Source organism: Barbatula barbatula, assembly GCF_947034865.1.
Source record: "Barbatula barbatula genome assembly, chromosome: 13".
In the NCBI taxonomy this organism is placed as follows: domain Eukaryota; kingdom Metazoa; phylum Chordata; class Actinopteri; order Cypriniformes; family Nemacheilidae; genus Barbatula; species Barbatula barbatula.
In genome coordinates this window covers 20138609-20158234 of record NC_136776.1, presented here as the reverse complement: position 1 = coordinate 20158234, position 19626 = coordinate 20138609, and the positions used below count along the sequence as shown (strand labels likewise).

Here is a 19626-nt window from a genome sequence, read left to right as displayed (position 1 = left end):
TAATATGCATGCGCTGAGAATGCAACCGCAGCCCGGCTTTTTGAGTGGTTTAAGCCAGACGGTTTTAAATTAAGTACTTCTTTAAAAATACATTACGGCGTTTAGGGGTAATGCTAAGCGTTTTACAATAAACGAAAGTGAAATATAACAGCTTTTTATCTATTACAGAGGATGTGCATCCACTTGAGCTGACGGATGTTAAGGTTTGTATGCATGTATGTGATTAGCATTCGGCTAATAAGCACTCGGCTGTTAAGAATGCATTATTTATGCATGCAAGATCGATCTGGCAAAACAAAATAAAATGTATTTGACATCTTAAAAATTTAAGAGTGACAAAAACAAAGGGACTTTTTAAAGGGATAGTCCATAAATAAATGAACATTCTCTCATCATTTATTCACCCACATGTCATGTCGGCAGAACACAAAAGGAGATATTTTGAAGAATGTTGGTGAGCAAACAACATTGGACCCCTCTGACTTCCACTGTGTGGACACAAAACAAATGAGATATTCCTCTAAAATTGGTCAAGAAAAAAAATAAAACAGGTTTTTAATGATAAAAAGTCATAAAACTCAATGAAATTAAATTGTAACTAATATAATATGAATGTTACAGACTGAGCTTAGATATCTTACCCAACACATATATTACGGTCTTAGCAGTTTACTTTATTTGGCTTTTCATATAATTATTTCATGCTATGTTTAAGAAATTATTTATTAATTCATTGAACTATTTTTATAGTTTCCATTGAAGTTAATTTGGCCAAAACACAGTTGTGAGAATAATACTGGCGATCAAAGACATTCACATCAGGGTGGGACTATTTCCAATAATTGAATAGATAAAACATCGACTTTATTCTGTAATTTTAACAGGAACAATAAAAGCCAAGAACAATGAAACAGGTCGGATTGGGTCAAAATCACGATCACAAACTACGCCTATGGAACACAAATCTCTTACTCTCCTACTCCTAAGAAAGCTACAGCCAGCCGAACAGGAGACTAAAGCATTAAAAGCATAAAAAATGTTCACAAATAAAACTTCATTGTTTACATTCTAAGCTACATATGATGTGCATGGACGACAAAAAAACAAACAGGATCATTTACAGCAAGCCAGCTTCAGAGCAACTAGGACGCTCCCCGCCACCCGGATTCGCACTAATCTCCTCCGTACCGGAAGGAGGCCATTACGGGTGGACCCTCGCTGCGAGTCAGGCTCCCTCACAACAGGATTTATCCCCTGTGAACTCCACATCTCTACCTCAGGGTGATTTTCTCCCGGTGAGGAGCTCTACTTCCTCTGACTCTGGCTGGGTGATGTACTGCTAACCGCAGCGGTCCGGGAAGGGTGCTGAGTCTGACAGGGACATCGAGGTAAATGCCTGTAGATCTATTTCTCTACCCCAATCCAAAGAGCTTGAACTTTAGCCACTGTGAACAATCAATCACTCCTGGGAGTCCCGTAGCACATCAAAAATTTACACCGAGACCTTGGAAATCCATACGGCATTAAATGCCAAGTCTTGACCACATCTATAAGTTCGATGTACTCAAAGACCTTATGGAATCTTCGGCTAGTTGTCTTTCTGTGTAAACAGATTTGTCCGAAGAACAGTTTAAATATTTATTTAAAAGGGACGGTTCAGCCAAAAATATAAAAACGTTCATGATATATTCACCCTCACGTCAATTCCAATCTGGATAACTTCCTCTGGAGAACCCGAAAGAAGATATTTTAAAGAATGTTGGTACAACATCGACCCCCACCGACTTGGACACAAAACCCCAGAGACATTTCTCAAAATATCTTCTTTGGTGTTCCACAGAAAAAAATGACACGAGGGTGAATAAATGATGACAGAATTTCACATTTTGGGTGAACCATCTATTTAAATATTCAATGACTGGATTGGGTTATTCGCAAACAAGCGATAGGTGCTATCAAGGTAAATCGCATCAAACTTCGACATTTGCATATACTTAGTCTCTAACTAAAATACATTGAAGGTTCCAACCCACAGCAGTCGTAACGGACCAATCGGAAAGCTCCCTCAATTAAGCCACGCCCCTCCCAGCAGGTGTCACCAGTTCAGAGAAGGCGGTATATGTGTGGACAGGTCTATTATTCACTCACAGCGGGTCTTTCCCTCAGTCTCCGTGATTAGAGCGGCCACCGTCCCCATGGGTCCAGACAGCTAGGCCATCACTGCTGCAAGACGAGAGTAGGTTTGCGTATTTTCCTGTTCGTGCGATCTGTAAGAGTGACCGGGGGGTCTGACCTAGCAGTCGGTGTTTATAAATAGATGACAGAATACAGACTAGATTGGGTAAAAAACACGGTTTGTTGGAACAGCAAGGACAGAGCGGAAGTTGGATTGACTTTGTTAAGCGACAGGGGAACAAATGTGGGGTAGCTAACGTTTCACAGGTTCAACAAGATATTTAGCAGACAATCTGCCAATGGGGTAAGAAAAAGAAACATGAATAGGGTACTTATAAGTAAGACAAAGATAGATCTAGGATAAAACTAAATTCAAGTTAATTTCTCTTAGCACAATGGCAGATTTTTTGCTTGTTTTAAACATAAAACAAGACCAAATATCACTTCCTTTGTCATGTAAATGTATCCTGATTTAAGAATTGTTGACAAAGTGATGTTTACCTGTGCAAAACTCTAAGCCAGCACATCACTAATGTGGTTTCCAAGGTGTTGCTAAGGTGCTTTTTGTGTAAAAGTGGTTGCTAGTTGATCATTAGGGCATTGCTAGGTTGTTTATAGGGCAATTTCACACTTCTTAGTTAAAAAAAATGTACTGGCAAAATCACTTTGGTGAAAATCAGATGTTTAGTCTCGTTTTAAGCATAAACTGACTTCATTTTGATATTTTTCAGAAAACAATAAAAAATATATATCCCAACGGGATAAGAAACATAAACTTAAAATGTTAAGAAACAAGCAAAAAAATCTCCCAATGTGGAAAGAAACTTAATGTGGCACTAAAACTAAATTAAAGTTAATTTTTCTTACCACATTAGCAGATTATTTAGCTTGCTTTATGCATAGACGTACTTATTTCTTATTTTTTCATTCATAAAAAGACCAAATATTTAATCTTATTTTAGGCATAAACTGACTAAATATTCACCAATGGGGTAAGAAAAATAAATTAAATTCAAGCTCAACTTTATTCAATAACATTAATTCAAGTTTATTGTTCATACCCCTTTGGCAGACGTTTTAAAGTCTAAACTCACTTTTTTACTCTTTTTGTTCAGAAAACAAGACCTAACATTTGTTAGGGTCTTGCTTGCTTAAATGTTGTTGCTATGGGGCACTGCAATATGGTTGCTAGGGCAGGGCCAGGATGTTGCTTGTGTGGTTGCTAGGGCACTGCTAGATGTTTTTTGTGCAATACACCACCAGCTATTTTCTGTACATTAAGTGTATTGTAAGTTACATTTAATGGAAATTTGGAGATTTTTACAGTAATATGTACATCATTTCACAAACATCAGAGATTGTTTCATCCACCAAAACCAAAGACGACGTGAGACATTTCGGATGTAACTGTGATCATGGTTTATTTTGCCCCTTCATCAACACTTCAGAATCTACCGGCAACGTAACACGCAGCACAGAAACAGGATTCAGATCAAACCAACACAGATGGACCGGGTGCTTCCACAGTCTGTGCACCACAACAAGACACAACAAATATATATTTAGTCAGATTGATATGACAGAAAAGGCCTGAACCTGGAAGCTTGTCCAAATCTTGGTCAAGCCCGTGAAGTACGTCGACTTGGCACATGAAAGTCTCTGCCCTTCCTCTGACCACGGCGTATTTGCCCCCGGGCAAAGCACTTAACCCTCAATTGCTCCCATCATACTGTAATATGCCAACCTCACCAGCACTCCAGCTAATGCTCGCAGAACCCTCCGACAAATAAATGTTAAATTTACGTGATGGATTGCAACATTGGAGCTGTTAGCTGACGATTTCAGCATGCCGAATGAGCTAACAGACTTCGTGAGCGCAATTCAAAATGTTCCTTTTTCGTTTAAAGGTGGCTAAGCAGTCTAATGTATGCAAAGGAAGCAACGCACAAACAAAGGATGATCAGCTTTAAATGGGCCTTCCTGAAATACAGATCGAATAAACCTTCAGTAACACCAGAGACGAGCGTTTTTATGTTCATTAAGATATTCGCGAAACCGCAATCTTTATGTAATGCAGTAAAAGATGCACCGCTTTTCCGAACCGTTCTCGTTGCTTTCTGGGAAACGTAACATTACCGTTTCAGACAGCGATTAGAACGAAAAAGCGCTTTTGTATGCCGTTTCATCATGTGTTTCTGTGTTTATTCACCATGTTGTGTGGGCCACCTTATTCAATTCCTCGTATTCATAAGGGAATGTCAATGCAGAGGGGAAAACCCAGGCAAGTGTGTTATTACCACAGGGACGTTAAGAGGTGCAACACGAAGACGGTTTTCTGACTAGCACCTGTACTATGTAGTACACTCGAAACAGTGAATGCCCAGGAGAGATGAAAAGCATTGCCTTTTATGGAGAAAACGGACGTGATTTACAATGCTTTTGCTGGTTTTAGCGCAGGAACGCTTTTGGCGGTTGACATTTACGGCATAGCCGGCGATCCCGGACAACCACGAATATTAATTGTGAGTTTTAAGTGGGAGTTGGAACGTGAGGGGTGAGGAGATGAAGGATGTTTGACGTTAATTCAAGGTGAAATGAAATTCTTGAAATACGATAAACTTGAAAAACTAATAATTTACTGAAGCAACAAATGTCATTTCAACCACATATCTGGTACAAGATACATAAAAATATACCGTATAAGATTTACAAAAATATATTCTTGCTTTAGAATTAAACCTATTACATTCTTTTCTTTTTGTAAAATATTTGTGAAATAGCTGTTTGATAGGTTTTTAAGTACATGTTTACATGAAAGGTCTATTTATGACATATAAAAGCTTCTAGGATGTTTTCATAAACCGTGAACGTAAATGTTGTAATAGTTTCTAGTTTCCTGGCTGAACTGAATTGCTAAAGGTGCGTGATGAGATCGGTTCAAAACACGAGCTTTCTTGTTTCCTTTCATGGTGAACTTGTCGAAAACCACTCAAGTGCAAATTTCAAGCCAGTCAGACCTTCCACTTCGCATTTTGTCTTTGAACTTCACGAGATTTGCAGCCTTGACAACGGACGCCCGATTTTTTCACCTGTGCAAACTTCGATTGCCTATCAAACGCCGTCAACCCTGTTACACGTTCTGTGGTTGTTTTATCGTTTGTCGCCTTTGATACGTGTTCGATGTCGGGAATTTGCAGAGTGAGAGGAAGCGAGTGAGTCAAAGCATGCCAGGCACGTGCGTACTTCCAGAAACATACGCCGTGTATGCATGAGCGACAACGGATAACGTAATTAATATATAACAGCCGGCGAGCGAGGGATGAATCTATCACATGGAGGAAGGAGAAGTCTGCATCTGTTCTGCTCAGATGTGGATGTGTTTGCCAGCAAGTTTAGCTTAGACTGAAAACCATTTGTTCGAAGAAACTACATTCTACTTTTAAACATGTATTGTTGACTGCCTGCTGTGCTACAGTATATAACAGCATTCTGCACTAAATGTCTCAAAGTAATCTGTACTACGGTGCGCCCAGTACTAGTACTAAGCTAGTATGCTAACCTGATGACATTGTTGATATGCATACTATGGCACGGCGTACATACTTATACAAAAATAGTACAATTTCTGCGTCACAATTCGCCTACTTATACTACTATGCCCTTAAAGTATGCACTGTTTTTCTTATGTAAAAGTATATACATTTAGAAACCTCCTTAGAGTTAAATGAGTATTACGTTTAAACATATTTAAATTAAATAAGAAAATCAATACATTTAAAAGCACAATCAAAATAATGTGAAAAATAAGCGAGCTTGATTTGTATACTCTTCGATTCGTGAAAAGATAATGCGTCAGGTCACCCAGGTATCCCACAGCATACATACTTCAATATGCAAAAATAGTACAAGTATGCCAGTCTGCCATCGCCATAATACCCACGGGCATGTCTGAGACTCATTTAAAACTCAAAATCCTTTGCTCAGGGTAACAGCGGGACACCGTGAAGCTGTGGACAGAACGAGACAGTATAAAAAAATAGTGGTTCTGCGAGTTAGAGAGGGACACTCAGCACATTTTCAAGGTTACAGTGCGTGCTGTCAGAAAGAGTTAAAGTTTATGAGCTTTAGCATTTTACTTTGTGCTATAAATATGGAGTCAATGCGTGAGGCTGCTTTTCAAACCCGGAGGGCAGGCCGCCCATCGCTCGTGTCTGGTATAGTAGAACCTCAGACACAGATGACTAAATGACTGCACCGTAAATTCAAGACAACCTTGTTGCCTGTACTGTGATTTAACGGAAATAAAGACATTCGGATGTAACGTAGAAATGCATGAAAGGAAAAATGTGCGGGAGGACAAAGGAAGGGAACAGTTAGGCACTGACAAAATCTCATTATGGGGACAAAAGTAGTTCTCCATTGACTGCCATTGAAAAGTAACGATTATTTGACTCTAAAAGGGACAGTTCACACAAAAATACAAATCCAGTCCTCATTTATTCATCCTCATGTCATTTAAAACCTGAATATGACTCTTTCTTTATGGAACACAAAGAAGATATTTTGAGAAATGTGTGGTTTTGTGTCCATGCAATGGACGTCAATGGGGGCCAATCTTGTTTGGTTACCGACGTTCTTCAAAATATCTTCTTTTGTGTTCTGCAAAGACAGGAAGTCATACAGCACGGATTGACATCAGGGTGACGATGAAACAATATGACATCATATTTGTTAACTCTGCCCAATGAGATTTCAGTGGGCGGGGCTACCCACCGACACCAAATCTTCGAAAGCCACGAAACGTGTGCGAGCGCCGTGTCTTTCCACCGTGTATGAATGTGTGTTTTTCAGCGAAGTTAATTAAATGTGTGACACTCCTTTTGTGTCGGGGTTGTTATCTCTCCCTGCCGCATCCTCCGCCGACTTTGTTAAGTTATTCATTTCACACATCTAGAGTTAGTCAGTCTGACACCAGAACACACGGTCTGAATAATAATAAAAAACATATAAAGTCTCTATCGGGCTCAAGCGTCTAAATATAATCTGTGTGAGAAAGACCATCACGAGAGAAAATATAAAGATAAGAGTCTCTGTGTAAACACACACCCAAGAACCTCTTTATTCTCTTTCTTGAGTCTCCCGTGGACTGCCGTGGTCACCTGAAGGCATGCTCCATTCCTCACTGACAAACCGAATCCCCACACAACTAAAACACTGCAAAAAAAGAACTGTCGAAATAACACAACGGTCTGCAAGATGCTTGCTATCTTTGTGTTTTCTTCTACAAACCACAGAAAAGAAAATCCAAAGCTAGCTGCTTACATTCACGGCAAAGAGCTTTCAAACTATTTGCTCGGCCCAAACATGTTCGCAGTTTTGAGTTTTACAAAATTTCAAAGCTTTTAAATCGAAACACAAAAACAGCCAAGCAATGCCCTGGCAACCAATCCAGTCGGGCGATATTATTTTTCCCCGCCCCCACAGCCTTGGTTTGTCAACAAAGAAGAAAAGCAATTTCAAAGAGGTTATTACATTTTGATGAAGGATTACATTTTTTCGTTTGAATATATGAATCACGCACAATACGACCAGATAAACAGAGTTAACTATACGGCTACAAATGGGAACTTTAATAAGAAACAGAAATGCGAAACCGCCCCCGTGAAGCTCTTTTAAAAGCTGTGGAGAAGACATCTCATTTTTCCTCTCCAGACCGTCCCGGATTCAAATACCTCGAGGAGCGAGAGCTGATATCTGCTCGATGGACTTCTAATGTAAATGATGAACGCTTAGTTATGACAGGTGCGCGGAGAGCGACTCCGGACGAAACTTCTCCAACTCGCTCCTCGGGAGTAACCTCTTTCCATAATGCTCGTCCAGCAATGCTAAGTTTTATTTCCTTTGAAACCACACCAAGACTAAGATCGAAAAGAACATAAAATGTAAATGTGACGTCCATTTGAAAAGCCTGGTGTGAGCGAGCGGTTCACCTCGAGGTGAAGCTGATAAATATCTCCCTATGTTCATTTATTACAGCCATAATTAAACACACATATTCTGTGGACGTGAACCGTGTGGCTCATGTGTCTCGGTGGTTAAGCTCGCTCGGCTGCAATGCATCAAATCCTGCGAAGGTTTCAGATGTTAACTAGGTGTTAGGTTTGCTTATAAATCTTTCCCGCGTATATACGCCACAATGTCAAATGCCGTGATCTTCACTTTCTCATGCGCAGAAACAGTAATTGCCTCTGAGCAGAAGCCATTATTACATTAAGCTAACTGCGACTTATCGCACGAAACAGACTTTAAACGACGGCAATTTGGTTGTTAGTGTTTGTGTAAACACCTTGTAAAAAAGCTGAAAATATACTTCATGGTGTTGGTGTGGGAACAGAAATTGAAGGATGTTGGTGTAGATCCACAAGTATAAAACATTACCGTTTTCTTCTTTAAAAAGCACCGAGAACCCATTTTAATCAAAAACATGACATATTTTATAACAATTTTGGGACTTGACACAAGCACTCAAGTTCTGGCCATCAACAAAAGGCATTACACAAATTCAGTCAATGCCATTTATTTCTTTAGATATCTTAAAGGCATAGTACACCCCAAAATGAAAATTCTGTCACCATCGACCCACCCTCTCGTCATTTCAAACCCGTATGACTTTCTTTCTTCTGCAGAACACAAAAGACGATATTTCGAAGAACGTTGGTCACCAAACAACATTGAACCCCGTTGACTTCCATTGTATGGACACAAAACCACAGAGATATTTCTCCAAATATCTTATTTTGCGTTCCACACAACAAAGAGTCATATACAGATGTAAACAAAATGACCGAATTGTTATGTTTGGTTGAAATATCACTTTAAGATTATAGTTGAATCCATCGTGACTACATCAAATTGTATCGTATTAGCATTGGTACTTTATGCGTCACCGTTTCCTCTCACTATCTCCAACACCAGAAATAAAAAAATTGTATCGTCCAAACACTTAAATCACACTTTCACTGAGCTTTGGAAATGAAAGAGCTTGATGTACTATAAAAACACACTGTAACTTTAAAAACTCCAAACTCTTGCTTGAAACAGAAACAACTCATTCTGAATTTCCACAACTTGCATCACACGAGAACATGATTCGGCCATATTCAACACAAAGACTATTTGGCGATCACAGCAAATTGTGTGAAAGTCTGTCAGAACTTGTGGACGTTGTGTGGCGGCTGCCGCTCAGCCCGACCTTCTGAAGCCCCCCGACGTCAGAAACAAGCAACTGATGTTTATTTTTAACAAGGTCCCTGATCATTTCAGTCTGACTGGCACATTTCAGCAAAGACTGTTTCATGAATCTGTATAGTTAAAACAGTGTAAATGTGACCTAGCCTCCAAATAAAAATAGACAGATACATTATTATGGACAGCATTGTTTTAGATTAGCGCTTGGAAGTCAATAGGGACCGCAGCTGTCTGTCACTAACTTTCGTAATCACATCTGTTTGTGCTCCATAAAGACAAAGTTAAACATGTTAGGAACAAAAGCAAATGCAATTTTGGATTTTTTTTTTGGGGGGTGCACTGTCCCTTTAATCTCGGTTTAATGCATATCTTATCGAGTCATTTTGAATCAATGCAGCGGTGTCACTGAACAGAAGGCAGAACTTACCGCGGCAGTGCACGCCCTCGTCGTAGCCGTCGTCGCAGTCCCGCACTCCGTTGCAGAGTTTGCTGAAGTGAACGCATCTCTGGGTGCCCGGACACTGCAGATGACTGACAGGACATCTCAATTTTACCTGTCGCAAGCCTGGAGGAGAGAGAGGGACAGTGGTCGACCGACATGACTTTTAAAATGACTAATGGTGATGCAGATTATCCAAAGGCCAAAACAACACCAATTTAGTGCCTAAATATTAATATATATTATGTAGTCCTGTACTTCATTTTATGGAATTATGATATATAACTAATATAATTAGATATATTTAAAATTCTGTATGTACAAATGACATTTTTTATATTTTTAAAGTCACATTTGAATACTTAAAAATTAACCCAATAAAAGTTGAAATTGCCCTTATATATGGAGGAATATTCCAGATCTGATATGACTGCAAATGAATGTTCGCTAAATAAAACAAAAGTAAAATAACATTTATTTCAACAAATACCTACTGTGTGATTGAATAAAATTTACATGAATTCACATTTCATCCAATATTTACTCAATATTCACTCCATATTTTCAAAGAGTACACTTTTGAACAGCATATTGACAGACAGATTTCCGAAGTTTCAATAGACACATTGATCACTTCTGGAAATCAGTTAAACCGATAAACAGGATATCTTAAGATGAGAGGGTATTATTTAAATAAATAATAGGCGTGAACTTCGCGAGAACTTTTAAAAGACCTTCATCTTCTTGTTTTCCATTACTGTGCAGCATAAAACCACCATAAAACTGCATCTCGCTCCCCTTAACCCAATTCATAGGCACACGCTGTATAAATACGATGAGCAAGCCTATTTTAATATGCACAGTCCTCTCTAAATATGTCTCTTAAGTCCTGAAGAATTTTGCGTTTAATGCCGAATCACTGATTTTGGATGGCTTGACATTTCAGTTGAGTCCCAGGAGAGGAAGGTCCACTTGCCGAAACAACAATATTGATCCCCTCGCATAACAAGAGCTTTGTTAAGTTTCAATTTCCTCATAACTGATCACCGAGCGCGTTCCTTCCCAGAGTTTTGGAGACGAGAAGCACATACAGTACACAGGTTGCCCCCTAAGGCTTTTCCCAGCGGACCGCTGCTCCACTTTCATAATCCCGGTAAAAAGAGAATATGTAATTCAACAAATAGAAGAATTAGTTAAAAATATCCTCCCTGTCCCTCTCTTTCTCTTCGGGCCACAGCATCTCCAGAGATGTTCAAAAGTTTTTAGGCTGTAGAAGGAGGAACCACGAAATCTGGAGGGTGATGCAACCTTCCTCATTTTCACCTTTTATTGTCTCAGCCTTTCTCGTGGTCGCCATCAAGTGCGACAGTATTACCGGGGAGTTCTTGCTTAAAAACTATAAAGGAAGGATTTGTTGGAAACAAACTCTGTAGAGGCGTAAATGATGGATTTTGAGGACCTGGCCACTTGGTATAAAAACGTTCCCACACGAGTCGTCGTTCGCCAATGCCGCCCCCTTGCTATCGCAGAAATGTATGCCTTATGAGTACATGAGATCTAATTTTGCATAAAGACAACAAAAATGTCTTTTATCTTCAACCTTAAGGATATTAAAGAATGCATGTAGTTTTTCAGTGCTATATTAACTGTATATGTATAAATAATAATATGTCTGTTAATAAGCCAACCGAGAAAAATACTTTAAGTGTCCGTCAAGCACTCGAAACAAAGCATTCTCACATTACAAGTCATGAGGTGTTTTCTTTTTAGAAACGTCCTAAAAAAGCACATGCAATCATCTTCTAGATGTCTATATGACGTCTGACAGAAGACATCTCGAAGGCGCACTGCAGATGAGCAAGCAATCAAAAGAAGATGTAAATGCAGACATAAAATAGACGTCACCCAGATGTATGTGTGCTATCTGGGAAGACACAGCAAAGGTATGTCTGTAAGATGTCTAGTAAAGATCTGGAGATCTGGAAAACATCTGCTGTGTAATAACATCTGCTAAACGGCCGTCTTATATCCTTTCTAAATCATACCTTACTAAGCGACATCTGACAGCAGAGGTCTCGAAGACGTATCGCAGATCAGAAAACGCTAAAAAAAAACATTGCTTGCAGATGTACATGCACACATGAAATCGACGTCTCCTACATGCTTTTAGGGAGACTGTATTTACTAGGGATGCCAGTATTCTCTATATAATATTGAACCGTTGTACCAGGACATACAAATAGATTTGTGCTTAAAGAGAATACAACAAGTGAAGTCAAATGAAGAGAACTGTAATGCAATAGTTTTATCTTCTCCTTAACTTATTACTATTCATGTCACATAAGCATAGAATAATGAAAAAACACTTTAATGTGCCGCGGTTAACTGTACTGTTGCATCACTCATAAGTTATTCTTATTTATAGAATTTCAGTTTTTGAAACACCATACACTTATCATAAACATAGGCCACATACTTTAACTTAACCAAAGTCTTTCATTTAAGCAAGTCGTAGCACTCGGCGGCCATGTTTGCAACGCCGTCTTATCTTTTCGAATGAGACGGATATTTCTAAATTTGCTGGCAGAAATGAATGGGCCTTAAGTCGCAAAAGCGACACAATATCTTTGACAGGCCACTTTGTGAACAGATTACATGCTAATCTGTTATGATTATAAGGCTAAATATTGAGAGACCATCAGGAAAGAGATGCAACATCACAGATGGTCCTTCAAAGATGAAAAACGACGAAGCCATCAAAGAAATCACAGCCGTACGTGCACTGAAAGGACACATATAAACGCGTGTATATGAAATCACATTTCTGCAATAATCTACATACTTGGGCTTATTCGAACTGACAGGATTAATGAAGATGGAGGAAAATAGTTAGTTCAATGCAAATAAAGTCTGATCAATGCGATTTTACAATAATCCCTTTATAAAAGTCAGTTTCATCTGAACGTTATCCTGCTCTTTTCTGCATACGCTGAAGTTCAAAAGACCTAAAAGAAAGACTGCCAAACATACCAGCAACGGATCTATTCTTTATCTCAAATTCGTGGCATTGGAAGAGTTCATTATGCCTTTATGAAAACCGAGTGACGCTGCATGTAACGATTTCTTTAATTAAAATCTTTTTACATTAGCATTTAAGGCCGCGCTAGTTCTGATTCTGCAAATTTCTAAGCATATTCGCCATTTTCAAGAAGCACAAGGCGAAGTCATTTAAAAAACACCCATTCACGTACTGCAAGTAATAAAATAAGAAGTGGTGCCATTGTTTGCAGATTAAAGAAATGAAAACCGCATTGAAATGCAGGGTCGAAAAGGATATCGCATAACTGCTTTGTAGAAAGTGTACAAAAAAGGACTCACGGTAATGTGAATTCCTTTAAGAACGTTTGAAACGAGTTTATCCAAATGAATTTGCAGCTTTTGAATGACGGTTTAATTGGTTTGTGACCTTGGTAATGATATTTAATGTGAAGTGCTTTATGTCTTTCAAAACCCACTCAAGAACACAGCGTACCGAAGCTCACCGAACCACAGTATGTGTATATATACACATACTGTATGGACTGTAAAAAAGTATACATGCAAAATGATACATTATATACACAAAAATGTAGAAAACATATCCATAAAAGGATAAGCAACATACAGTTTGCCGCAGCATATGTGTGCATGTAAAGTTTCACATAGAGTATGCATATGTAATGTATGCAAGTTTCCTATTGCATTTCTGATGTTTATGAGGTCATATAACGCATAAGTGATGCATATGGGAGAAATGCGTTTTATTTGATGGACTTACATATGTCCGGCGTTTCATCAGAGCCGTCGGAGCAGTCTAGCTCTCCATCACAGAGCCAACTCTCAGAAACACAGCTGCGCCCGTCGGCACACAGAAACTCTCCCACGTCACACACTGGAGGAAGGGGTGAAGAGATGGGATGGAGAGAAAAGTCACATGAATGAAATGGCACACGAGGTTCATCATGTTTGTGTCGAGCATGTATGGATGCCTTACTTCTGAAAATGTACCGGTAAATGCTGGCTTGATGGTCAGATGATTCAGCGTTTCATGTTATGTTAGATAGCGAGCAATACATGCAAATGAGCCTCTGTGTTTCTTTCATCTTTCAAAGCTTTGTTTTGTTTTTTGGAGAATGAGGTCGTGTCACGCCACCTGTTCATGTTGGCACCTGCATGATGTGTCTGGCGTCTACCAATAGATTTGCCCCAAAATATTTGAGAAAGTTTATGATTCTATATAACACCTCACATACTGCAAACCATATACAAATACATTTAAATGCCTTGAAATCCCAATAACTTTTGTTTAATAGAATAATATGAACATTAAAACTATAAACCGATATAAAATCCCTGCACTACGTTTGTGTAGCATACGAGTGCAGCCTTATTTGCTGTACATTGACTTTAGTTCAAACACAAGCACATTTGTACGACCAGATATTAAGCGTTGTATAAAATCCCAAAGCGTCAAGTGCTTTCTTGCTTCCTCCGTGCTGCAAAAGCACATCAGAGCTTTACGGATAACAAAACAACACGCATGAATTGCAAGCAATACAGTGCGAGACAGCGTTCAGCCTAAACCCAAACAGTATTAGCCATCATCCGAATTGCTTTGCATCTTTATGTTTCCAGTAAACAATCCCGTAGCCCCCGTAGGAACGGACATAAAGTAAGGAGATGAAGGTTGAGATGGATTTCGTACATCAGACGGCATCTTTCTCGCATTAAAAGCGGTTTGAAACACAAAAGGAGCTCGGGAGACACGCCGGGAAGCCTTTTAGGACGGGACGAGGCGCATTTCCATAACAGTACGCCGTGAAGACGGGAGACTCAAAGAGACCCGTTTCTGGCCTCCTGTAGAGTAGATGGGCCGGGCGAGATTTTAAGCGTAAAAGCAGCAGGCTTTGTGGTTACGGCGGCTCCTCACTCGAAATCCAAAATGCCCTCGTCGAGATGACATGAGCGGTAACAATGAAGACATGAAGTTCAAAGGGAGATGTGTTTGGGGATGTTTAAAGCTTGACTGGTTTCATCTGTAAATGGCAATAGATTTGTGATGTAGTTTTTATCTAAAATACACAGAAATATAAAATGCACCCAAGTTCGACACCCAATTGGGCCAACATGCGCCCATTGACGCCTGTTTACTCTACAGTCTTTTAGTTTTACAAAGAATAAAAGATGTTGGCATCATGTATTAGTGTCCAGAGTTCATGTTGATTTTATTCAGGTATTTACTCACCTTTATTCTGTTCCAAACTCGTATTTCTTTATGGCTGCATACAAAACCATTGGATGACTTCAGAATACCTGGTTTGGATGACTTTTATGATCCTTTTTAGTGTTTACTTGTAAACTTACAACTTAAATCCCACAATCCTCATTCACTTTATGATTTGAATAGCAGCCATGGTGTTCTTACAGAAATTGTGTGTTTCGCAAAGAAGATAAAGTTATATGGTTTTGGAACAATATGAGGGTGAGATTCATTTTTGGGTGAATTGCACGGTTAATGAATTGGCTTGCGCAATACAGTATGTCCTGAAACGAAACAAAATTTTGTTTTCAGATATTCAATCTATGCTGAATGATTTAGATATCAATCTTCACGTGGGTAAACTGCCAAGAAGAACTGCCCCGACCAAACATTAGGGAGGTGTGTAATGTGTCACATGCAAAATACTCCATAACAATTCACTTTTTACGTGACAAATAGAGGCGAATCTAAAATCAAGGAAACCGCAAACAAGCATAAAATACAATGAAATTTTAATTCAAATGAAATACTTTCACAAGGTAAATTAATGTTGTCTTTAGTAGGTTTAGGGCACGACTCAAGCACAGCACAAAAAAAGGCAAGAATCTAAAATCAATGACACCGCAAACCAGCATAAAAAAGTCAAGTAAATTAAATTCAATAATTTCACGGTGTAAATACATTTAGTCTCAGGTTTCCAAGCCCAGCACAAAAGAGACAAGAATACCAGAGACTACACGATAGCATAAAAAGTACATGAAAAAGCCAAATAATGAGTCTGGACCATAGTCTCTACTTCACAATGCTGGCCATGTTTTTGAGAGAGCGTTTGTCCTCAAGCGAAAGAGAAGAAAATCGATGCAAACATATTAAAATGGCTTTCATATGCGTCCCATCTCTCCATTCTAAGCAATGGTTTCCATTATTCCCTCCCTGCCATGGATTATCAAGATTTTATCTTCCAAAACACAAACCAGGCCCTCTTAACTTAAACATACGCCGGCACTGAGAAACACATACACACACATCTCCCTTACTAAGAAAGCATGAATTATTCATGGGCTTATGTTAAAATTCAGTGTGGCTTTCTCACACATTATGCCTAATGTGGTTGTGTTCACAGTTCCTCACTGCTCTGTGGCTGCTTGTTTTGTACCTGGGAAAATACTGCATGCTGAACGCATCCCTGACAGCGGCTTTGCAACTATATTTAATGTCCGTAAGAGGATGTGTAACCCAGTTCAAAGGATGACCGTCTAGCGACTCTTTGGCAGGTGTCACAAAGCGTTCTTGGTTTGGCCCTAAATCAAAGCAATTTACATTTTTTTTTAAATAAAACAAAGCAATTATATCAAAGTAATTCTGCTTTAACGGTAAACGTTGCATTTATGCTCCATTGGCGTCATGATTGGTTGAACAACCGAAAGCCCCGCCCTAAACGTCACCCTTTCGGTCAAGCTACGTTTTCATAACGTTTGTTTACACTTTTCAACCTAAATAGCTCAGCAACAGTCGTCTCAGTTAAGCCGGAACAGCCGAAGGTACTTTGACACCGAATAAATTACACACTTCAGCTTTAAATCCTCTCGAAACAACTCAAGTAAGGTTCAAACGCATCTGTCACTTTCTCGACAAGCTAAGCGCAGCAATCATTCGCGTGTAAATCCCCCGTATGACATTCTATAGCCATCTATACGACGCGTGTTAGGCCGTGGCTTATGTTCGAGAACGACGTATCAATTACATGCGGTCACAAGGGGCACTAGATCAAACGGAGAATGTCCGCTCGATACTGCGCGATAGATTTCCTCAAATGTCTGGTTTTGTGTTCATACAGTGGAAGTCAACGGGAGCAATGTTGTTCAGTGACCAACGTTCTGCAGAATATCTTCCTATGTGTTCTGGAGAAGAAGGAAAGTCAGATAGGTTTGAAATCACATGAGGATGAGTAAATGATGAGAGAATTTGGTCAAACTAACCCTTTCACCCAGACTCCCGATGTACGAAATCGCCGCCACCCACTAGCTTCATCAACGATAAGCTGCTAAAGCCATCGTGCCAAGGAGATATTTGTGATTTCTCTCTCACGTTATTAATCATACCAACGTACACAGCTCACTCAATATGGCACGCTGCATTCCCATATCGATCATTTTATTTCTGAAATAAGTGGAAGGGACGTAGGCTCTCTGCCAACTCTTAATTATGAAATATCACTCGCGGTTGCCATAGAGATGTGACACGGTAATGAGGAATGAGTCTTGAGACTCACAATTATGCCAGAAAAAATCTAATTATTTAAACAGACTTCAGAAGCAGAGAGGCCCAAATTGAGGGAAGCGATGCAGCTCCATCGGAAATCAAAGCAGGTTGTGACTTTAATAACGCAAGGTGACGTTTATATGCACGGCACTATGAACTCCTGAAGATCTTAGCAAAATAAATAACAGCCATGTTTTAATTCTACACCGGCAAAATGGCCACTTCTTTACAGAGCAATTTGTAAAACTTTGATGTCTCAGCCGAAAGCTAAGATAGAAGACAAAGGGGAAAAAACAAACAGCACAAAACGTTCAGGTTCGAAATATGTAAATAAAATGTTTTAAATAAACAATCAAATAAATACACAAACGAATGAATGAAGAAATAAATAATAAAAAAAACTAAGAAAAACGTTAGCTTTATTTATGAAACTATTTATTATTTTCCAATTCAAGATGATCATCATGCTCAGAAAATATTTAATATAATAAATAATACTTAAAATTAATAATGTTACGATATAAAGAAAATTGGAATTCTGAATTAGAATTAGTTTTTTGTCAACTATTATAAAAATATCAATTTGATTACTCCAGAAACGTCTTCTATAAATGTACTTTACGCTTCTCATGCAATCTGAAAGTTAGTTTATTGTGCGTAAAGTGCAAAAATGTGATTTACATAAATGAAATCCGAGGTGTTATTTTCACTTCAACGTGGTCGATCCATCTCTCCGTGCGTGCCTGAAACCTATTCTCAGCTTTACAAACAAGCCCTTGCAATAACCCGCAACAGCTTTTAGCACAAAAATGATGTTTCAGTCAATTTTCCAAGATGCGTTGGATTTAAGATTAACGTCAAGAAAAGTTGCCGTCTTCGCTAGACGCGTCCTTGGATGCTCTTTTTATCGTAACGATCTGCATTCTGGATCCGTGAAACGGCCAGAACCAGCTTCACCAGCTGTCTTCATTCTACAAGCCGGTATAATCCGAAACGAACCCGGCGCTCGACTCGTACGGCAGATGTCACCACAAAAACCTGGTGAAGGCTCCAAAAGAGCCTTCTTTCACAGGATATTCCATCTATCTGTTCTGCAACCATTGAAAGGAAACTCATTTATTCATCAGATATCCCAAATGCTTTAATGTTTGCATAAACGCAGTTGACGTCTTTGACTGCCGTCTCTGAAAAATGCACTTCCTGTGACTTCCTGTTCGCTTTAACAAGCATTTGGCTAGTGTTCGTGAGCTCCGATTGGTGGGTGCTTGAAGGCGAGAGACTCTCGTTTTATCATCCAAATGATTCAGAATCGCTGTGATTCATAACGGGAGATGGATTAGCATAACAGAGCGGGGACACATTGAGCAGAATGATTCAGCCGAAATAGAAAACGATTATTTGATTTCAGATTCAACGAGGATTTATGAATACTTTAAAGGAATAACAGAGAAGATCCTGTACTACTTGCATGAATGATGCCTCAATTTGTTGCGGTGTAGAGAACCGGTGTGCTATTACTTTTCTAAGCGATGGGATATCATAGAGGCAGGTGGGTGGGACTTAGCAACCACCCAGAGCATCCTAGCAACCGCAGAGACACACCGCGGTTTTATTATAGAGAAAGTGTAGTATTGCAGTTTTGTGCACTTTTACAGCAACAGTTTTAATGTAAATTTCCTGATCACGGTTACTATAATAAGACCATGGCAAATTTGTGGTTTACCATAAATAAAACAATTCCAAAAAAGCATAGAGCGGACTTGTGTTCTCGTGGAGACAGGTCTTGCCAGGCTTTCGTATGCGTGCAAGGCTGCATTTGATGCATCCAATGCATTCAGATGATATATTCTAGTAATTTGTCTCACTAGACGTCCATTTGTATTGTGCATGCTGGAGTAGAAGTTACAAATAAAGGAAGATAAGGAAAGCGGAAGAGAGAGAAAGAGACAGAGATGTCCATCATTTGCATTTCTATCGTGCATGTTAGCGTAGAGAGAGAGAGAGCGAGAGAGAGAGAGAGAGAGAGAGAGAGAGAGAGAGAGAGAGAGAAAGCAGAAGACTAAGATTTGCAATTATGTTGCTCTCTCAGTTGTGTAATAGAACACGTTTCTCATCTATCAATACATGATCATGTTAATAGTTGTTTGGGGGGATCAGGGGGGATCGGGCCACATCATATTTTTCTTTAAACCGTATGATGTGT

General features: G+C 39.2%; 1 protein-coding gene across 1 annotated transcript in view; it reads right to left on the bottom strand.

Annotated features, from left to right (window-relative positions):
• lrp1ba (low density lipoprotein receptor-related protein 1Ba) overlaps positions 1 to 19626 on the bottom strand; it is a gene marked incomplete at its 5' end in the record, with an annotated part of 152716 nt that overhangs the window by 117220 nt on the left and 15870 nt on the right. Inside the window, 2 exons of the mRNA XM_079471794.1 lie at positions 9851 to 9988; positions 13680 to 13793. Of these exons, the coding sequence (XP_079327920.1) occupies positions 9851 to 9988; positions 13680 to 13793 (252 nt within the window). The remainder of the gene's footprint in view (positions 1 to 9850; positions 9989 to 13679; positions 13794 to 19626) is intronic.